We start from the raw sequence: 23,923 nt of genomic DNA, 5'->3' as shown, positions 1-23,923 counted from the left end.
ATAAATATAAAAGTGATAATAGTTATAAAAGATAAGCATTTCACATTCAGTAAGAGTTACTTCAATAATTTAGTATCTCAAGATTAAAATACTGGATTTAAATAAAGACTAAACAAAGAAACATTACTTATGTTATTTACATGATAAAAATTAAAGATCAAAAACTCTAAAGAAAAATGTTTACACAGTGATCATTTTTATGAGAGAAGTTTCACAAATACTTTAAGAACAAGGTTATTTCCTAGTGAGTACAAAATATAGCTCCTCAGAATTTGTAATTGATTGGATTACATTTTTAAATTAAACATTTCCATATTTAAAACCAAAGAATTAGCTTGTGTAATTCATTAGTTTTTCTTAGTTCTACATTTATTTGAATAAATAAGTAATTTCACATTATATATCAATGTTTAGTAATTTTTTAAAAATTTACAATTTTTCAATTTTTCTTTTTTAATTAAAAAAACAAAACTGTTCATTTACATTTATTGAAACAGAAATTATTATTTATTGCAAATTTATTATTACATTTAGTATATTTAAAGAGTCATTTTTATTTAATCAATCAAATTTTGCTATTTATGTTAATGCTGATCAGAGAACAAAGCACTACCACAGAATGTCAGTCATAGTATATTTGATTCCTATTTCTTCCTACATGCTATTTTCTTATAGTTTTAAATTTTTCAGTTTAATTATACAGTATAATCTCCAAATAGCAGACACAGTCAGGACAGAAAAGTTTGTCCACTATTTCGAGGTGTCTGCTATTCGGAGGTACATGACAACAGCTATACTTATCCTAACCTGGTCATCACATATGGAAGAATAATTAAAAAAACATCAAATATACATTAGGAATGTGAATATACCGAAAAGTATATATAGCATATATAATTAAAATATATATACAATATATTTATTTATTTTTTCAGATGTAAAAATCTCATTTTAATTGAATGATGTTTGAATGTCGAGTTATGAAGGTGACTTGCTATCCACTTCAACGAATGGGAAATATATTCAGAATTGGTAATGATTTAAGCACCTAATAAAAATCAATACAGGGATTTGTCCACTTTGTACATATAACTTTTCGAACATTTTGTTTTTTTTCAGTAACTGATTTATTAAAAACTAGCAGGTAGGCCCGGCGTTGCTCGGGCAAAAGTAATGATAGCGAAGATTAAGATTATTACGTTATAGTCACAAAAGAAAAAGAGTAATTTCATCAACAAACTAAGTATTTTTAAAGAAAAGTCAAATTTGAAAATCGAATGTTCTAATATTGTTTGATTTTCATCAAATGTTCTAAAGAAGAAAGGTTGAGAAAAACCGAACTAATCTGTTTAAATTGAAAATTGAATATGTTCTAACATATTACTCTTTTTTCTTTTTTTTTCCAGCGTCCATAAATTTTGCTTGTCGCTTTCTCTTGTTCTCCATTGTTACTTAACACTTTGGTACCCTAATTTTGTACCAAATTTCAACTTTCAACTCCTAACCGTTTTAGCGAAAATTAAGGTTATTATGTTATAGTCAATCTTACACCCATTTTCACAGAATGCAAGAATTGGGTCCCCCTGTTTCCGGACTAATTACAGAATTTTTAGATGGGTCTAAAAATATGTTCGATTTCCCGCAAAAACAAAAAAAACTGCATCTGCATCTTGCACGTCGCTTTCTCTTAACACTTCCATTGTTGACACATCCATTGTTATTTAACATTTCCATTGTTGATGGAAGTTTTAAGACTTAATCCTGTCCCTCTGCCCCACGGTGGGAAGGAATTTCTAAAAATCCCTTCTTAGTGTGCGTTCTTGTGATGTACCCTAACTGTGTACCAAATTTCAACTTTCAACTCCTAACCGTTTGGGCTCTGCACTGATTATTATTATTATTATTAACTCGTGTCGATTATATATATATAGATTACACTTTAGCCACCACAAAGTTGATAAACAGCATTTGTTATGACAACAGCATTTGTTTGGTGAAAGTTCAAAGGTCATGTTACAAAGGCAATTTGCCAACCATTTTAAAGCATGAGAAGATATCAATTTTCTCGCATTTATGATCTAAAGTTTCTTTTTATAACTACTATACTATAGTTCTTGCCGAATGAATGAATAACTCAGGAAAAGTTTGATTCCTTGGTACCATAAGCTTAATTCCAACAATAAGACAGAAGTTTAATAACATTAATATGTTTAATGATAAATTGATGATTGACAACTTAACCAGATTACTTCAAACTTCTCTAACAGATAGAACATTGTTCGACTTCTTATAACCTGCTTTTCTCCCCTATTCCTATTTTAAATTAGTCTTTATTTGATGCCTATAGTCAAAATTCATCATCTGAAAGAGTATTTGACCAGATTCTTTGTTTTCGTTTTAAAATATTTCTTATGTAATTACTTCTTTCAAAATATTAAAGGCGGAACATTGTGTTTTTGTAAGGTTGTTTATGGACAATGGCATCCACTATTTAGAGGTAAATATAATAGATGTTCTATGTGAAGAGTCTGGGAATTGTAAAAATGTCCGTTAAGTAGAGGTGTCCGCTATTCGGGAGTGTCCGTTAATGGAGGTTTCACACTATATATTTATAAAACATATAATTCTGAGATCTTACTTTGTCATGTAAAGTCCATCCAATATATTTCAAATAACTATCATCAAGAAAATGTTGATGAAATTTTTTCATCCACTGGCCAATTTCATACATACAAATCGATCTTATTTCTGGCAGTGTGTCTCTAGGAAAAAAATGAAATTCAATAATGTAATTCTTCTGTAACTTAATTTATTATTTTACTAATTATAAACAACTTTTAAATTTATTTTATTTATATTCATTAAGTAATGCTATATAGCATGAGATTACTACCCTAACATAACAATTCCTTTACCCATAAAAAAAATACCACAAGTAACAACAGGTAAAAAACAAAACAATTAATAGCTATTGTAAATATTGTAAACTATTAATAACTAATGAATAACAGGTAAAATTTACAAAATGTGTAAAATTTCTAAGCTGCATATAACATATAAACATTAAAAATTATAAGGTAACAAGATACAGTATTTTTGGTTCTTGAACACTATAAGGTGTGGACACAGACACTTGGCAATGTCATCTTAGTTTATTTTAGTCGAGACTTACACTTCTGTTTTTGTGCAAGTTTCAGGCTTTATTAGGCCCCTCCTCAGCCAACTGAAATATAATACATACAAATAAAACACAAATTATGTATACATAAAAACTTCTTGCATAAATACAAAACCATATTTACAATTATTTTAAACGTACCTCGAGATCACAGATCCCAAAGGTTTTTTGCTAAAAATTTTTTTAAGATTGTACATTTTCACATAACAGATAATCTGTTCTGGATTCTGACAGAAGACTTGATAGAACTAAAACATAATGAGGGTTAAAACATACCGTTACACATTAAAGAAAACACGTTTAAAATGGAATACTGTAAAATAAAGGATAGAACAAGTAAAGAGGCCGATAAAATAAGAGAAATAACAGAGCTAAAAATAAAATTTCTCCTTGAAGATTATCCACAAATATTAATAGAAAAATGGGAAAGTGAAATAATTAACCCAAAAACTCAAAATAACAATAAGGAAAAACTAAAAGCAAAGTACATTACGTTTCCATATATAAAAGGGCTGTATGAAAAAATTAATAATGAACTGAGAGAGATAAATTTTAGATTGGTACCGAAGTATGAGAAAATATCTTCTAGGTTAGCACATCTTGAATCCACAAAAGACCACCAAGCCGTACTAGAAACTAAAAATATCGTATATCAAATTCCTTGCACCTGTAGTAATGAGAAATGTTATATAGGCGAAACAAAACGAGAAATGAAAGTTAGATTAAAAGAACATATTGCTGATCTATATATATAAAAACGAATGTATGTCTGTCTGTGTGTGTGTCTGTCCTTCATGCATTACCACACTATCCGATTGCCATGAAACTTTGGGAAGTTGTTTAATACACTCCCGCGAAGGTTTGTGGCATATGTGAAGACCACTATTTCCCCCCTTTCAAAAATATATTTATATATGGATTAAGGCTTTCATGTCCAACAGATGGCACTAACTTCTGACAACCTAAGTTGGCTTTTCTGTGAGGCATTATGCTTTTCTGTTAGAATGGACTAAAGCAGATCATTTTCTATCTATCTATATAAATAAAATATAACGTTTGTTTGTTCCTACCGATTCCTTTTGAATTTTGACACAATGTTGCATTCGAATACGCAAGTGTTTGTATATAATATACACGTCTAAATTCCCCCTACTGGGGGAGATGGACGGGATTAAGGCTGACCGTGAAGAACTCGGCTTCTATTATACTATTTTACATGCGGTTTTTTGCGTTTTAATAGGTTACGTCAACAGAATATACACTAAAAAGGGATTTTTCGATATTCCTCAGTGGGGAAAGAGACAAGATTAAGGCTTACTGTGAAGAACTCGGCTTCTATTTATACTATTTTGCATGCGGTTTTTTGCGTTTTTAATTGCGTTTTAATAGGTTACGTCAACAGAATATACACTAAAAAGGGATTTTTCAATATTCCTCAGCAGGGAAAGGGACAGGATTAAGGCTTACTGTGAAGAACTCGACTTTTATTATACTATTTTAGATGCGTGTTTGATTGCATTTTAATAGGGTACGTCAAGAGAATGTACACTAAGAAGGGATTTTTTGAAATTCCCCCCACGGGGGAGGCGTTATACATTTATAATAGATACATTTTGAGCCACAGCAACAAGTGTCCGGGTCTGCTAGTCTTAAATACAATAGGATCAACTCTACCTTCTATGACCACTGCACATTAAATAACTGTAATATAAATATGTGAGGACCCAAATATAAAAATAACGAGATTCGATTTAAATCTTTTGTTTTATCTGCCGTTTTCCAACCGATGTTAGAAAGTTAGGGTTAATTCAACCACAGAAACAAAAACGAAAAAACACCCGACAAATTTTCTCATAAAAATCAATTGTAAACCTTCGTTCCTACAGCAATACTTCCTTGTAGAAGATGAGTTAACTGTTGAAAAATGATTGTCATTTAATTCACCATTAGTCAAAAGGGACTTTCACCCCTGACGTATATTGCGAAATCTCGAAACCGAGAACCCGAAATAAAAGGAAAATGAATGATGACATAAGAGTGAAAAAAGTTTCGACAATTGTCAAGTGTGTATGTGCCTTGGATTATCGTCTCCCGCCGTTTCGCCGTTCATTCGTTGAAGGATCCATCTGTCCTCATCATTTACATCAAACTTTTGTCAATCTGACTTCAAATCTTAATGAATTTATGTTCTTCAAACTTTGTCAACAATCTCAGGATTTCCAAGGTATCATCTACATCTCAAGGTATTTACTCTACTCGCGATGTTTTGTAAGCTCTCTCTTTAGTCAATAGAGACGTGGTCCGGTAATTCAATTCGATAATGTAAATAACACCTTCGATTATGTCAATTAATGTATTCCTTATTCATTCCAAAATAAACGGGTATTTTTATCTAACTACAGAGTGGTGTGCATTTCTTCCTTCATTATCATCTCCTCCGTTCGAACCCGGAACTAAGTACGCGATCGCTCAGTCATTCCTCTGATCCCGAAACCGCATAACTATCCGCGAGAAATTCGATAGATTGGTGTCAGTTCCTGACGTGAACAGGATCCAATGATCCTCATCTGAAAGCAAACATTGACCGCTGAATCCCTAGTCATCCTATCGACAAACAAGGTTGGACCTCAAGGTTTTGTGCCCTTAAGAGGTAGAGAAGGGAAGAATCATCTTCTATCTCCTATCCTGGGTTAACCTCACAAATAAAAATAATGTAAAGATTCTTCATACAGAGAAACGAACTTACGATCGAAAATTCAAGGAAAGTATAGAGATCGTCAAGAATAAAAACTGCATAAACAAGAATTTGAGTATGAAAATAAATGAAAATTGGTTAGAAATATTATAAACTTAAATTACCGTTAAAAGAAAAAAAATTTTTTTATAAAATTGAATTCCAATTCAGTTAATAATAACCAGCCAAGAGGTGGCGTACTAGCCATACACAGATATGTAAATCAGATCGATCCAGTAATTATAGAAGAGAAAATGTATACAGGAGCCTGTCAGAAAATAACACCTTTTACTGTCCACAGAAAGCAATATAAAACAAACTGGTACAAAAAGATGGTTTATTAAGGCAACCACGAATAAAAAATGGTAAAAAGAAGACCAACAAGGAACTAGAAGTTATGTGGGATATCCCCAGAGAACAGACAGCGCACGATACTAAAAGACATAAAGGTACAGTACATTCATATTAAAACACATCTTTATCCAGTAAATTGTACCGAACATCATCTGTTCTAGCCTTGTAGGTTTCTGTGAAAAAATTTATACTTAGCGCAAGATAAATGCCATGAAAAGTACCCTTCAGGTGCATGGCTATAGTGTTCGCGAAGGTACGTCTTGACTGTCTGTAAGAAATTCATTGATTAATATGGATTTTAACCCTCATTATGTTAGTTTTAGTTCTATCAAGTCTTCTGTCAGAATCCAGAACAGATTATCTGTTATGTGAAAATGTACAATCTTAAAAAAATTTTTAGCAAAAAACCTTTGGGATCTGTGATCCCGAGGTACGTTTAAAATAATTGTAAATATGGTTTTGTATTTATGCAAGAAGTTTTTATGTATACATAATTTGTGTTTTATTTGTATGTATTATATTTCAGTTGGCTGAGGAGGGGCCTAATAAAGCCTGAAACTTGACAAAAACAGAAGTGTAAGTCTCGAGTAAAATAAACTAAGATGACATTGCCAAGTGTCTGTGTGTCCACACCTTATAGTGTTCAAGAACCAACAACAACTACCGACACGGTTTCAAAAATACGTCAAGATACAGTATGTATATATAATAAAAGAAGTACAATGGTAAATTATAAAGTACTTTTTACACTTAAATTTTAAAAAAATAAAAAGAACTTCATGTTTAAAGTTGTTCAGGGTGCCTACCAGAAACTAGTTTTGAATATACCTGAATATACTTACATACTTTTTTTTCATTTTTCACCTGACAATTGTCTATTATACACATACAAAGTTCAAAAAATACAAAACTAACATCAAAGGATTCATAAACCAAATTTATTTATTCTCAACTAAGCTAATACCCCAAGCTTCTTCAGTGCTTCCACAATTATTGAGTACATTGTGTCTTTTAAATTTTCTTTACTATTCCTAAAGAAGAAAGTTTACAAGTCATAACAACAAATCTGCTATATTCTTGAAATTCTTAATACCACATTTACTAAGAGCAATTTTATCATAGCAATTTCTTCAGAATTTCTATTTCTTCATTTATTTTTTCTAAGATAATTCTCCTATCTTATTCCTTATAAGACATCTTTTTGTCTGCTTTTCTTCTGCATTTCAAACTGACAAAACTAAGACCTTTGAAATGAGATTTGGTGCAATTTCACTTTTGATTTTTATTGTCATATACTACTGTTTGCCATTAATTACTCTTAGTTCTTATTTTCTATTAGACATTCCGAACTGATCAAAAATGCAATTCCCACCTGAATTGTTCAAAAGCTCAATTGGAATTTTCCATTTTCCAATGTTCATATGGGATCAAGTGAAACATTGTGAGCATTTGGGTTTTCTCCAGACAGATTTCTGTAGATCAAAAGCATCTGCAAATGAAACATTTGTGCTGTATGCAGAAAAAGAAAAAAATGTTTAAGATTACTAGAGATTAAACTGGGGTTCATCAATTCCAATCTGAAACCAAGAAGAAATCCATGACATCGAAGCATCTGGAATCCATCATCAACAGGAAGTTCAAGATGTCAGTAAACATTTAAAAAGTTTTGGCAATGGTCTTTGGGCTATTCATGAGTGTCTTTTATTTTTGGTGTTTTGATTTCTCCACTTTGGTGAGAACACTTATCTTGAACACTTTCATATGGAACAGATAAACTCCTACACTTTTTACATGTATATGATTCTCTGTATCTCAAGACACCTTTTTATGATTTGAGACGAACATTTCAAGAAATTTGTGTCTCTTAATTGTTGAATCATCCTATACAAGTGTTCTGTTTTAAGATCTTATCAGTTAAAACCAGATAAGGAAAAACATAACACCTTTTTTTTTATGGCAATTGGAAAGATTTTCTACATTCCTGACTACCAATAGCCTCAGGTATCGTTTCTTCCTAATGACAAGGGCTACCAAATTGGATATTTCAGCATTCATTTTGGTGTCCAAAAAATTATGCTGAAAATTGACTATAAATGCAGCTAATTTTTTAGTTTTGAAGAAAAAATTGGTGGCTTTTGTTTGCAAATAATTGGCATTTGTTATTGTGAATCTGATTCATTTAAACATATTTTTGAACCTACATCATCCATTGAGTATATATTGTTTATAAATTTTTTTTCCTCTCTCTGCCCTATGGGCAGTAACAAGACCTTGTTTCAAGCCTTTGGTGAATTCAGCCAGGCCCACAATGGAGCAGCTGGGTGGTGAGGGACAGGATCCACCATCTCAAGAACAGATCTCAAAAAATCCTTGGATTTATCATTATCAACCTGTCTGGACTCAATTTCAGGTCCTCCACAATGGTAGGCTGAGGGCTTTCTTCCTTAGCCAACCAACTTTCATATGCCTATTGTCCACCAGGGGTCATGTGTATAAAATCACTGAATGCTAAATCAAGTGGTCATGTGTTTGCTCCTCATCAACAGGCTGGTGTATGGCATTTTCTGGGTTTTCTTCATATACCTAACATCTAAACAGAACCAGTTTTCCATAGATCTTTCCAGAATTTCCTTGTCAAATTGCCCATGTATTATATTGTCATATCCCATTAAATCAATCATGTAATTATTAGGCCCTCTCAAATATTATGATTATTTAAAGAGCATTAAAACTAAAGCAAGATTAAATGAGTGATTGTGTTCATGCTTAAAATGTTAATACTGTACAGTATCTGAAGAAAAATCAATAACTTGATAATGTTATTTACTCAGCACATTTACACATTTTGCTTGATAAAGCTTAGAATAAGCACAAGTTAATATTATTCCTGTAAATCCAGATTAAGATTTTTTCAAGACAAAAACTACTCAGTACTATATCATGAACACATGACTAAATTGGAAACATTCTTATGGAACTAAAAATGTCCAACATAAGGTGATTTTACAGTAGTAAGTGAATAGCTTAATGCATCAAGAACTGAACATGAAATGCTATTGTTTTTCACAGAGATATGTTCTTTATTTTAAAAGTGGATTACTTATGACAAATTCCATATGGACAATATAACACTGCTTGCTTCCACTAAGCAATCTCATCAGATTGTCACATTCCAGTAAAAACTTATTAAACCATTCATCAGTTCAACACTTGTGGCTGAAACTGATTAATACTAGAATGTATTCATTGATTCTGTTTTGGATAAATTTATTTTAAGAGTGAAAGACATGAGGAAGATGACTAGAATATTGAGATCAATCAGCTGATAAGTTTCAAAATTGGAGTTGATAATTTTTAGATTGTCAGCATAAATTATAATTTTAGAGTTAACATAAGAAATAGTAGCAAATATTTATTTAGTCAAGCTAGAACAGTAAAGTGAACATCAAAATGTTTTTTTTAAAAAGTCTAATAAGAGGGAAAGTATAACTAAATTGAATGCCCTATTAATATCAATGTATACAACTGTATGCATTGACATTAATAATGTATTCAATTTGGGTATAATAAATGTAAGTCTTTTCCTCTCAAAATTCTTGATTGATGTATTATAATATAAATGTAATATTATAAAAAAAATTCCAAGATAAATATTTAAATAACTTTTTTAAAAAATCCAATATATTTGAATGTTTTAGAAGTTGAATCAGAATAAAGTATATTAAAACAACTATTACAAATTCATTTGTTAAAATATAAACATTGCAAATATTTATAAGTAAATAATATTTTAAAATTAAAATCAACTTGTTATTTTATTACTTGAAATGATTGACTGATTTGTCAATATGAAGCACCAATACATTACGCCTATATTGCTGTCTATACTTTCATCTATTACAAGCTTGCCCACATTGGATGGCTCCATTGTTTTTTGTCAGGCAGGTTCCACAAATCCAGCCATCCAGCATGGGCAAAGAATAAAGAAATGATATTTTATTTACTATCTACAGTAAATTATGAGATTCAGATTTAAATTATAATCCCCATGACAATAGGATACTTTACTATACAGCCAGCAACTAGCTTAAAATAATTAAAACTTTTATTGACTAGATTATCATATTTTAACCTTTTTCAAAGATAAATTTTTTGTTAATTTATATGTTCCTGATGTTGCCAAATAAATTTGTAATTCATATCTTGTAAAAATTTTGATGCAGATTTAAAGTATTAAAACCATTTTTTAATTTTCACATGCAAGTTTTTTAGAAGCAATCAACCAAGAGTGGCTGTAAATTTTTGGCATGTTTAACTAATAGCAATATATAGAACTAACTAGTACTACTTCATATATTTGACTAATCTTGATGTATTTTGTTCAGTATAATTCTGTAAAAGAAAATGTTTCATAAATATTGTTTATATTTCATATTTATATGAACATGACATAATTAATACATTTAAATAATGCCAATTTACTAAAATATACATAAATTTTCCCTTTTTCAACTTATATTTAAGATTTTAAAATCAATATTAAATTACTATATTCAAATTATTTTAAAACATAAATTATAATTTAAAAATTAAATCAAATTTTTGAATTCTCTGTTTCAGATTCAGATGATATGAAACCTTCATGAAATTTTCTGATATGATAAAAATATATTTTATTCTAAATCACAAAAGTAATAGAAAGCATGCTAATAAATTAAATATATTTTTTTAAACTAAAGTATACATTACACACACCTGTAACGATGAACAAACACACTCTTGAACATATAAGTTAACATATTTTTTATCTCTTCCATATTTTCTTCAAGCTAAAAGAAAATTTTAATCTAATATTAATAATTATAATTTTTATTGAATCCATAAGCTGAAACTATTGTATAATAAAGGAAATTAACACCTTGCTCACACTTTCCAGCAGTAACTGTTGAATAAACAAACATTTTCATCCATATTCAGGGGCATCCTGCATCAGGTTAAGCTGATACAAATCAAACGTCTATAGCAGGTTTAAGGTTTTCTGCTACAGATGTTCAATTTCATATCAGCTTAACCTGACGCAGGCCCCTGAATATGTCCGAAAACATTTGTTTATTAAACAGTTACAGCTGGAAAGTGAGAGAAAGATGTAAATTTTCTTTATTATAATTATAATTGTTAGATATATTAACACAAAAGCAATAACAATCAGATAAAAACTTTAAATTTATAGCATACAGCAGTGGTTTCCAAAACTTTTTTGATTTTTGGCACCCTTGCTAAATCCAGATTTTCCCAAGGCACCCTATGTCAAATTCTAACAAGTACAATTTGCGAAACAGCGAAATAGTCAACATTTTTTTTTAATTAAAGAGTTAGGACATTAAGTAAAAAATAAATAAAACACATATTTAAGATAACAAAAAAAATTCACTAATTATAATTAATTGAACAAATTCAATTAATTACAATTAGTGAATTAGTGGGATGGATGACCCTGCTAATCACTGCACATTTTCTCAAATCTTGGAATCAAACTGGACACAGCCACCCTCATTTCCTACTCCACACTGATTTTCATGCAATGCTTAGTTTTTATCACAGCGACAAACTCAGCTTTACACAAATAAGAAGTCAAAAATAGAATTAAGATTCTCTGAGCTTTCCAACTCAGAAGAGATATTCATCTTTTACTGATATCCAAAATTCAATTAATTCCATTATGCTAAATTTTGTTTTCAACGTATTGTAGCAAGACAACTCAATAAGATTCTCTTCTTATGCAGCAGTAAATTCTGATGGAGCACTGCCATTAAATGGAACTTAAATCCATGTAAATTTATCGATATCATTTTGAAAATATTTCTCAAACCAGATGATAAGCTGTGATAAATGTCCTTCAAAAATACATTTCATACCTCAAGAGAAATCAACTCCATTGAAAGTCAAAAACTGTTGCAACAAGGGAAAACATTTTTTTCCTCCATCTTCATTTATTTTTCTTTTCCATAGTTTTAATTTTTTTTTTATAAAAGCTGAAATTTTCTCAATTTCTCAAAACTTTAAAAGATGCATGTTGCTTCCCTGCAGGGAGAGATTCAGTGCATTCGGCTTTTAAAAAATATCACATAAGTATGCTAGTTTTACCAAAAATTCTTCATTCACAAAATTTTTGGGATACTCGTGGTCTTCCTCTTTAAGAAGAATATAAATTTCCTGTCATGGTTGAAACGTACGAGACAAAACATTATCTCAAGAGAGCTATTGCTCTCTCAAGGTAATGTTTTGTACTTTCTCAAAGTGCTGTAGTAAAACAAAGACATGTGCTCAAATCCCATATTCTCTCACAGTTTTTTGAAAAATCTTGCCTTCAACAACCGAGTTTTTATAAAGTTTACTACATTTACTACATATTCTAAGGCCTGGATCAATTTACAACTCAGATATTTTGATGCAAATGCTTCCCTATAAATAACACAATGGGTCCACATTGCATCAGGGTTTTTGTTTCAAAAAAGTGCTTGCAATCTTCCATAGCACCTGAACATAGAACAAGTACCATCAGTACTGATACCAATGCATTTGGTCCATTCCAAATTATTTTTGGATATAAAACTATTACAGATTTCGAACAAGTCTTGAGTCTTAGCACCAGCAGTGATACTTTTACAAAAGAGAAAGTCTTCTACAATGTTATTACTATCTATAGACTGTACATAGCAAATCAATTGAGCATCATTAGTATTGTGTGTGTCCTCATCCAGCTGCAACCCAAATTCCTTCCATTTTATTTTTTCAATTAATTGAACATTGGAGATCCTTTGCCATGTGCTGTATTCTGCAACTGATAGTGTTATTGGACAAAGGCACATTTAAAAGCTGCTTCCCAGCAGACTCACTGATCATAATGTTTGCCATATTTACAGCAGCCAGTAGAATGAGTATTTCTGCAATGGTATGAGGTTTTTTTTACATTTCGGGCCACCTTTATTACTGAGTTAATAATTTGCACCAGGTCTGCTAGATGTTGCATCTTATCACATTGAATTGAAAGTGGAAGTAAAATTATGAAAATTTTATATTTAATGACACCCATGAGAATACTGCAGCTCCCTAGGGCACCATGGTGCACACTTTGGGAACCACTGGCATAGAGTATATGTTATAAACTTTAAAAAATATTTATAAGAAATTATCATAAAATAAATTGTTTCATTTGTCTTTATAGAAAATAAATAAATACAGTTGACTCCGCACAAGTTGACACCCCAAGGGGAAGTGGAAATGTGTCGAGTTATCCGACGTAACAACTAAAGCAAAGTTGGAAAAAAAATCACAAAACTACAATTAGGAAAATACAGTAGTGCGTTATACAGTAGTATAGGCTTACAATACACTGTGTCCTCCATTTACAATTACTCTGTAGATGAAAACCTGAAAAATTTGTTTAGTGTTGTCTGTTTTGAGCACAAAACTGTCTCAACTTTCTTTTTCAATGATCATGAATGCCTTGAAAACATCATCTTCACAATTGTCAATCGTTGACAAGTAAGGATTCTTAATGCCTGTAGCGTGAGAAAATGCAAAATTGGATTCTGGTGTGACGTTGATGTAGATTGTATATTTTCTTTTTGTTTATCTGTTATTATTTTATACATAAAAATACATAAAATGTTAAGGCATTTTTATTAATATGTATATATATTAATAAATAAGTTGACTCCCCTCCTGAAAAAAATGAGCACCACACGTGCAAAGTGAATTCATTTTTTCAGGAGGGGTGACGACTTATCAGAGTGTGGGACAGCAAAAGTATGTTGACTTATCCAGTGGTGACGAGTTAAACGGTGTCAAGTAAACCGGAATTTTTTAACATTAATGCCTATGTAAGTCGACCGGGACCACAGAAAACTGACTACTTAACCGATGGTGTCGAGTTATCTGGGTGTCAACTTATGCAGACTCAACTGTATATATCATCCACAATTCATATCTTTTCCCTAAATTAAAAAATTCATTAAAAATGTTAAATTTCCTAACTACAATGCAAATAAAATTACTATACTTACTTCCTGTCTCTTGCTCATTAGCATTTCAAGTCTTTCTGTAGCTCGTTTATCTCTATTTTTTTGACGCTCTGCTTCATACTGTCTTTGAGTATTATCCAAATTAATACTCAGATTAAGTGCTACATCTACTAGAGCAGTCATTAATTTCATTGCTAAATGAAAAAAGAAATTTAATAATTATGTATTCTAATTTTGTGTTTAAATACAGAAAACAAAATCCTTAAGTCAATTTTTCTCATAGTCTGCCTTAAATGAAATCATCATTGATTATATGGTCAGAGCATTAAAATAATCATCGAAATATAATGCAAGTACATTAGAAAATACTCATATCATTTTAAAATTAAATAATTTATTTATTCAGTAAACAGAAAAAATAAAGAAATATGAAAATTAAAAGTAATTTCTGATTATACTTGAAATTTTCAATAAAAAAATAACTTTTGTGGTATCAATTACTGGGGTTTATATTTTTTAGAAACAGCAGTATTGTTTGACTTAAAGAATAAAACTAAAATGTTTATTAAATATTAATCAATTAGCAGTGAATATATTTTATTAGAATTTCAATAAAACTGTTTCAAATTTACAATTACTTCAGATTATAAAATACATTTCACAAGAAAATTAAAGATTCAACTGGTGAACTTATTATCAACCCTATGTTCTCTTAATCTATTATAATATTTATAGGTATAGAACAACATTTAGTTCTAAGTCTGTAAATTCTACTACTAAAGTTATCCAATTGAAAAAATTTTTCTTTAGTTGCAATTTTATAACCAGTAAATAATTAATTTATATGAATATTTTAAATTGATCATAAAATCTACAACTTTTATAAATTTATTATAAAAATTCTATAGATTAATTTCTATAGATCTTTATAACTATTTCTGCTTGGAGCTCAAATAGATATTTTTTTAAAAAGTTCAAACATTAAAAAAAAATACATCTAAAATTTTCTTTAAGCAAATTATTTTGAATTTTGTTACTTACATACTATTAGTAAATTAAGTCTTAAATTGAAATTATTTCTGAACTTAAATAACAAAATCTTTTAATTCTATTTAAAAGATCTTAGAACTTACAAGTTCAGTTTTTCTTAATACAGTGGTACTTTGTACTTCAAATGACTAACTTCAAATGCTTCAGAGTTTGAATGCCAAATACAACAAAAAAATCACTTCAGAATTCAAACAATACTTCAATGTTTGAACTGTGTGTAGAATTAAAAAGGCACTCTAAGCAAAAAATAAGCTTTCCAACAGAAAATAATTTCAAATTAGCACTAATGTGTTAAAATTGACAACTGTTATAATTAAATCATACATCTATGTTAAGTAAGGACAACTGTTAAAAATACACAAAAACTTTCTGTTCAACCCAATATAACCTTTACTTATTAATCATAGCATCCCAGAAGTGTGTGGAAGCAATGAAACTTAACTAATAACAGGAAGGCTTGAAGAAAGTCTAAGACAAAAAATAAACTTATTGCAAAGCACAAAAGCAGTACATGTGGGGGAGATCTGGCAGCCATGTTTAAGATACTGAACTTGGTGTGTGATTAGTAAATGCAATTTTTATTTTATTATAATTATTTACACTTTTTATGGTTTTCATGTTTTAATTCATTATTAGGGCATTTAATTGTTATTTTTACTTAAATTGTATTTTGTGTTATATTTGAATAGATGTGGTAAACTAGTTCTCCTCCTGCTTTAAACCAATCTTCCCAAGGCATATATGTAAACATCCTGGGAAAACAGACACCAGCTGTCTTCAAGCTCATCCGGTTTGTAAACAATGTAGACTACAGGTGTGAAATTTCACTGTTTGTTAAATGAAAGAATAACAATCTGTGCAGCTATATTTTTCAAATAAAAGCATTTTTTTAAAATTAATTTAAATTTTTTATATAGTTTTTCTATAAAAACATGTTTTTGAGTGGTATTTATTTTGCAGCAATTTTTTTGGCTGTCAGATTTGCTGTCGTGGAAGTAATTATTCGATATAAAAAACAATAGATGGGTCTTCCGAGTGGAATTCCACCTGGAAATGTGAACCCAAGGAGTTAATAAGCAAGTAACAGTAAAAAACAAATATGTTTAAACTAGTTTGCAAATGTGTTCAGCACAAATGTGTGTGTACATAAACTTTGCAAAACATTCCAACTTTACATTGTATATTTTTATATATTTTAAGATAATTCATTTGAGATATGCATAAAAGCATCTACAAATTATTCTTAAAATACAATTTTTTTAATAACTGTTCTCTTTTCACTTACTTCTTAAATATGGAGTCATTTTAAGTCATTTTGAAATGTACAATAAATTAATAAGATAATTCAATTTATTATTCATTGTATTTAAAAAATTTATACTTTTAGCACAAATTACAAAATTACTTTTAATAATCATATTTTTAGTATATGAATTTTCTGTTATAAATTATACTATAAACAATTTCATAACAATTACTAAAGACTTACTTATTTTCTCTTATATAAATCATATTACCTGCAAGAGTAGCAGTGTGACGAAAAGCTCTAACTTGGGAATCAGATAAACCAGTCAGTAAAGAGATAACATTGTCCATTAAATATTGATCATATATTATACTATATTGACACTGTCGAACCAAAACTTGAACAAATTCACAAAAATTAGATCGAAATTTTTTCCATTGTGGACCAGTCATTATTAGAGGATAATCTCCACTTTCCTGGGAATATAAAAAATTGTATTAATAAAAAAATCTTTAATGTACAAATTTTCAAATTAAAAGTCAACAAATGTAAGTTAAATTTAATTTTTATCATTTACAATCACATCATCTAATTGTTTCTAATCAATAGAATAATAAAATAATAATAATGCAGTAAAACTTGAAAGCTGGCAACCCCATTAAGTTAGGAACTCTTCCTTAGAAGAGAATCTAACCTGGTACAGATACATGGTAAAGCCTGTTCTTTCAGATGAAAGAACATGCTTTATCATGCATCTGTTCCTTATTAACTTGGCACCTTTCTATCCTGTATCTTGGAATGACCTCAAGTCAAGCAAGTTGAACATGACTGTTATTGGTCTACTGTCTTCCATCCTGTAGTAAGCCAGGTCCAAAGGCTAAGACAGTATGTACTGTAAATGAAGCCTTAATACAACATCGTTTTAGTAATCGTCACATGACCATGCACCACAGTATATCTTATTACAATACTGTATACTCAGGGCTTAAAGCAGTCATGGCAATAAAAAAAAGTGAGAAAAGAGAGTTCACACTGAAAAAATGCTAAAAAAGCTAATAGTGTTAAAATGAACGAAAACAGGCGTTATTAAAAAAACACACAAACGAACACACATTTTGTATCAATAACATTGCGTATGATATTAGATTAATTATTAAGTGGACTGATAAGATTAAATATGAAAATAGTTAGGCCGAGTTTATACTCCAGAAAAGTGACCAGTAAGACTGCATTAAGCCAGAACAGGCCCGCATTAAGTTTTCATGTGCCCCGTACAGAATTCCCACCGTTACACAGCAAAACAAATAGAATAGTAACAACTACCAGAATGTGTTTCCATATAACATGCCAGATTTCAAATGCCATTTATTTCAAGGTACATTTTTTGATTTCTTCATAAAAAAAATGTAATTAAAGAAGAAAAAAAAACAGCTTCTGGCAGAATCAGTGGGTTGCATGTTCATTATATAGCAGGGGTGGGCAAGCAAAAGTTCAGTGGGAGCCGAAATGTAGGTTTTGCAAAATGCAGTTCGCAGTTCTGGAGCCGCAGTTCTGTACTTTTTTATTCTGTACTGCAGTTCTGTACCTGGATTTTATTATATAATATAGAAGAAGTATTGAATTTTTTTAATAAACATATTTTCGCAAAATTGCGGAAATAAAACTGTAAAAATAATAATAAAAAGCAGAAATTAACACTTTCAGCAAGAGCCACATAAAATTCAAAAAGAGTTGCATGCAGCTCTCGGAGTCTCATTTGCCCATGTCTGTTATATAGCAATACAACTAGTAATTGTGACCCAATCATTTATTTGGTAATTTTATCAATATTTTTTAAATGATTAAAAATAAAATTACAGCATTCATTACTGGTAGGGTAGATGTACCAGTTTTGGCCAGTGTAGTACCAGTTCTGGCCAGAAAACAAATTTAACTTAAAAATATAATCACAAATGAAACAAACTTTTATTGTTAACAATGTCAACAGTTAACAATAAAAGTTTGTTTCATTGGACAGATTTGAATATGTGGTGATTATATTTTTAAGTTAAATTTGTTTTCTGGCCAGAACTGGTACGCTGGCCAAAACTGGTACATCTACCCTAATACTAGTCTCCAAATCTATTCCCCTGAATACAATAAAACAATTTGTTAGTCATTCGACCCACAACTGACAGAGAAGAGAGTTTATGAAAACAATGTAATTAAACATTTAGCAGTTTGTTGTCCTTCACAGTGGGGAACTGGCAGAGTCTGTTACTTTCATGGGAGAAAATATACAAAGCTTTCTACTATCCTCAAGTTGAAAAATAATACAATTCCATGAAATTTAACAAATCTGACGTTAATAAGTAAATGATGAAATTACAGTAGAGAGTCGAAAATCGGAATCAATTGGGGACTGGGGTTGTTCTGATTAGTCATTTGTTCCGATTACCCATTATGTACGAAAAAATACATTAACCTGTCCGATGTTCAAATTTTTCTCCACTGCGTGTCGCTTCGTGTTGAATTTTTCTCCGTTGCGTGTTGCTTCACGTTGAATTTTCGTCGATTTTAAGCCTAACGAAAATTTTTATAATAATAATCGAGGCTATCGTATTGTTAAAAATTATTTCTTTATGTTGTACAAACAAAATAAATATATTGAAGAATATAAAAACATGAAAATTATACTTTAGAAGTAAATCTAGTATCAAAAATGTTCAATTCAGCATGACACAGTCCGACTGAAAATCGTTCCGATTACCGGCCATTCCGATTACCGGTGTTCCGATTAATGACTCTCTACTGTATTTACAGAAAGTTGATATTTGATAAGTTTAGTTTTTTGCTCTTATAGATCAAATTACAGAAATTATAAATAAAAATCTCATTTTTTAAAAATTAAAATCATAAAATTTCGCTTACAAAAGATCGAGATGGAACGCACGCTTTTCATTTTTATAATCGCTTTGTTTTATTAGACACAGATATTATTCCTATACAGATTTATTAATTATAATAAACATACATAATGTATAACATTACATTAAAATAACACTGTAATTAACATCTGAAATGAAAAAGTAATTGAATCGAGTCTCGCCTCCATATTAATTAACACGTTGTTATGGGGGGCCTAGTAGAAGCTGTAATTTTCTGGGAAGGGGCACCAAGTTAACTGCGTGGGGGCCAGGCTGTAATTTTCTGGGGAGGGGCACCAGGTTAACTGGGGGGATGCCCACCCATGCCCTTTCCTGGCTATGCCCATGTTAACGCGACACAGTAATTAATTGATTACGTTGCATCAAATTAAATAATTTATAAAAATTGAAATAATAAATATGTTTATAAAATAATTGGCTGTATCTGTTTGCAATGATAATGTAAAACACAGTGTACTTATAGTTTAGCATTTCCGATATTTAATTTATTTTTGAATTTTAAAATATAAGAAAAACAATTTTTTAAATAAAGTTTTACGCATTTATATCTGCAACTTTAGATAATGCAAAGATATAAGAATCCATCAATAAAGTTAATTAATAATAATTAAAATCAAGAAAAAATATAAGTTTCTTTCGAGGTAAGGAAACTTGTAAAAAGTCAGGTACGTGATCACATGATGCCTGTCTCCCCACTTTGCGTAACCAAATGGTCGAGGTTGAAATAAAACCCCAGCAGAAGTAAAAACTAGTGATGTAACGAATACTCGGTTACTACCCAGTATTTGGCCTATTCAGCCTATTTTTCACTATTCGGCCGAATACCGAATATTTAAATCACTATTCGGCCAAATACCGAATATTTAATCACTATTCGGCCGAATACCAAATACCTAAAAACAGAAGTAAGAAATAACAAAAACACAGTAAATTAATCATTTTTGTAACTTTTATTAATGCTGAACATTAAACTATAATTATTAAAGTTAATAAGAAATAGCATCTAACTCTAGTATTAAATTATTTCATAATTAAATAATATTATAACCTTTATCTAGCCCGATATCTTATGGCATTGATGGTGTGTAGGTTAGAATGTATCGGGCATTAATGTTATTGTTTAGTTAATTATGTTATATACGTATTCGTGTATATTTTAATATTTATACAATATATTTGTACTGTTCCACAACCGGAGAGAAACTAGACCATATTATGTCACCACAAAAGTATATCCTTAGGGTACTATTCAGTCTACAAATACGTAGTAAAAACAAAATTTTAGTGTTTAATTAAAGAGTTAAAATGATCGATTGCAAATAAAATAACTTATAAGTTATAACTTACATCTAAATACCAACAACTGCTGAATCATAGCGGGCTATTTACGGCTATTACATAAATTATAAACCAATTTGGCACTAAAGGTAGATGTTAGGCTCCGTCTCATATTAACTTCAATAATTATAATTTAATTAATTAATTAAAATAATTTAGACCTAATAAAAGAAAAAATCGTAGTGACAGCAGGCCAATAGAGAGTACGGTGCGCGATCTTTGCCATAATGCGGTTTGCGCGCCAATTTTCGTACGTGTGTTAATCAAGCCGAATAGTTTGGCTAAATATTCGGCCATTCGGCAATGCTCCTGGCCGAATATTCGGTATTCGGCCACGCTCCTAGCCAAATATTCGGTATTCGGCTGAGGCCGAATATACTATTTGTTACATCACTAGTAAAAACAAACATCGGCGCGTGTACAGGACAATAAACTTGAACGGGAGCTAAGATGACACATGACACCATGTAATTTATGCTAATTACTTTCTAATATTAAAATATTAAAATCTTCAATAAATTATAATTAAATTAATTTTTTGACTGAGTTCGACTAGAAGCATATCAAAAAGCTAGATTAAAGTGAAAATAGCAGCTTTTCGACGCTAAATATTTACAAATTAATTTTTTAATTTGGTGCCGGATTGACCGCAGCTGTTCGAATGCACACGTGCATGAAGAGTTTTATAGTTTGTTGAAATGGAAAATGAAGGACACCGTTAGAATGCAGAAAACCATGGTGCATGCCAAATATATAAGCCAATATATAAAATTAAAATTAATAATATAAAATTAAATATTAAATATAAAATTAAATAATAATATTAAAACCAAACTTTTGTCTTTGTCTAAAGATTGTCTCTACAGAAGTTATTAATATTTAGGATATTAGTTTAAAATCTTGTATTTCCTGGCACAAGATTCGCTCGATCTTTAATTTTACAGAGTGCTTGAAAGATACAAGCTTTGAAATGAGTGTCCTACAACGTTTTATTTAATAATAATAGTAGAAATCAAATTTATTATCGCTCAACAATTATTTTTTCAGTTTTTCTACGGTAGTCAAAAACGAGTAAATGTCATCGTTTAAGCTAAACAATAGCAGGTGGTTAGGAAGAAGTTTGCTTAGCAACTTACTTCAGAAAGTATTGGGTTCTATACGATTTTCCATTGCTAAAACATGAGTTTCTACTGTTAGTATTAAATAAAATCTATTTCTTTCTTTTGTCCACTGCGGTTAAATAAATACAAATGCTAAAAATAATGCCGTATAAAAATCACTCTTAACACCGAACTAGAAGTGTACTTGACTTAATGCAGCGTGATTATATCAAAGCGCTGCAGAGATCAGTATTTCACAAGGATACAAGCAAGGAGAACCCACGTGCAAATTCCTACAGCATGTGCAGAGTATCAAGCTTTGGGAAGCTCCTCCTTTTGTTAGTCTATATAAATGTAGTACACTACATGTGTATACGACAGTGCCTTAACATGTCGCGCACAGTCCATAAGACATACGGGGAAGTGCTGGTTGCTATTTCGCTCCTGAGCGCATTTACGAAAAAAAAAATTTTACATGGGAAGTGAAAAAAGCTAAAAAAGTGCGTTTTTCTCAGAAAAAGCTAAAAAAGAGAGGAGCTATGAAAAAAAGCTAAAAAAGCTAAAAAAGAGAGTCACTTTAAGCCCTGTATACTGTATAACTTATAATTAATTCATGAAATTTTTTTTGTTAATTATGAATGTTTAAAAAATATGTCAATTTGACCACATGCATTCTCCAGATCTTAGAGTTTACTGATTCCTCAAATTCATTTCACACTGTTTGCTTCAAAAATCCATCATGTAATTGGCAAATTATACGAGCAGGTTCATCATTCCAACTTGTAGTACATATATATAGGCTTATTATAGTTGTGTACAGTTGAGATACTCCAAATCTGGAATCTACAGAAATCTGGTTGAGCTGAGTCTTGAAAAAAATAAATAAATTCTGGACCATCTTTCAAAAGGAGAAAACTATTGGTAACTTACACTTGAATACAGGATTGCAAAATCTATCATTTCCAACATTAGCAGAAAGAAGGCTGCCATCATTGCTGCTTGGAAAAAACAGCACTCCCAAAAGAACATGAGTTGAGCATGCACAGAGTGATGACATCAATAGAAAAGTCATGGAGTTTTTCTAGCATTGAGGGCAAAGAGTATTCCTGTAACAGGCCCATGCTTCAAATGCCAAGAAGATTGATGAAGTTCTTGAAATCAACAACTTTAAAACAAACAACAGATGGCTGCAATGATTCTAGAAAAGACACAACATAGTCTTCAGTGTTCTCCCTGCAGTTTGACTGCAAATATAGATATTTCAGTTTCCAATAATTTTCCAGAAAACAAAGCTTCCCAACTTTCAAAAAAGATTATGACATAAAGAACAGACTTAACACTAGTAGGTAAGGTAGAAGAATCTGGTTTCATTAACCAGATTCTTCTACAAACAGATACTGACATGATTGCTTGTACAAAGCAAAAAGAAGAGTCGCGCAAAGCATGGCAAAAAAACAGAATGTCTTAGTGTGCTTTTTTGCTATAGGTTGACTGGTGAAAAACTGAAACCACTAGTGACTGGCAATGCAGAATACCCAAATGTATTCAAGCAGAACAAAGCTAAGCCTGAACATCTTACAGTGACTTGGAGAAGTAACAAAAAGTAATGGATGATATCTGAGCTCTTCAATGAATGGATTAAGGATGTTAACAAGCAAATGAAGCATACCAAATGAAAGATTCTCCTTTTTAGTCACATCCACCAATACAATCAATCACATCTACATAATGCTCTCAAACAGCCATGTGCAGTTTCTGCCTCCAAACCTGATGAGTGAAGTCCAGCTTTTAGTGTGTTGAATCATGCAGATGACAAAGATCTAATACAGAAATTAGCTTGTTCAAAGGCTTGTCACAGTAGCAGACAGTTGCAGTAATATAAGTGAGTTTCTTAAGGTTGTCATAATTCTAGATGCAAGCCACTGGGTTCATAAAGCATTGCTAAAAGTTCCTATAAACAATTTGGAAATGC

At 30.6% G+C, this 23,923-nt stretch overlaps 1 protein-coding gene across 3 annotated transcripts in view; it reads right to left on the bottom strand.

Annotated features, from left to right (window-relative positions):
• SA1 (stromal antigen) overlaps positions 1 to 23,923 on the bottom strand; it is a 66,711-nt gene that overhangs the window by 30,271 nt on the left and 12,517 nt on the right. For all 3 annotated transcript variants that reach the window (XM_067276546.1, XM_067276545.1, XM_067276547.1), the window contains exons 5-8: positions 16,858 to 17,062; positions 14,333 to 14,484; positions 11,022 to 11,095; positions 2,639 to 2,762 (exon numbers count right to left, since the gene is read on the bottom strand). In XM_067276546.1, coding sequence (XP_067132647.1) covers positions 2,639 to 2,762; positions 11,022 to 11,095; positions 14,333 to 14,484; positions 16,858 to 17,062 — 555 coding nt within the window. The remainder of the gene's footprint in view (positions 1 to 2,638; positions 2,763 to 11,021; positions 11,096 to 14,332; positions 14,485 to 16,857; positions 17,063 to 23,923) is intronic.

The sequence above is a fragment of the Centruroides vittatus genome, unplaced genomic scaffold (genome assembly GCF_030686945.1).
Source record: "Centruroides vittatus isolate TY-2023 unplaced genomic scaffold, ASM3068694v2 contig_7, whole genome shotgun sequence".
Taxonomy (NCBI): domain Eukaryota; kingdom Metazoa; phylum Arthropoda; class Arachnida; order Scorpiones; family Buthidae; genus Centruroides; species Centruroides vittatus.
The sequence above is the reverse complement of the archived record's forward strand: the minus strand, read 5'-3'. Positions and strand labels throughout refer to the sequence as shown.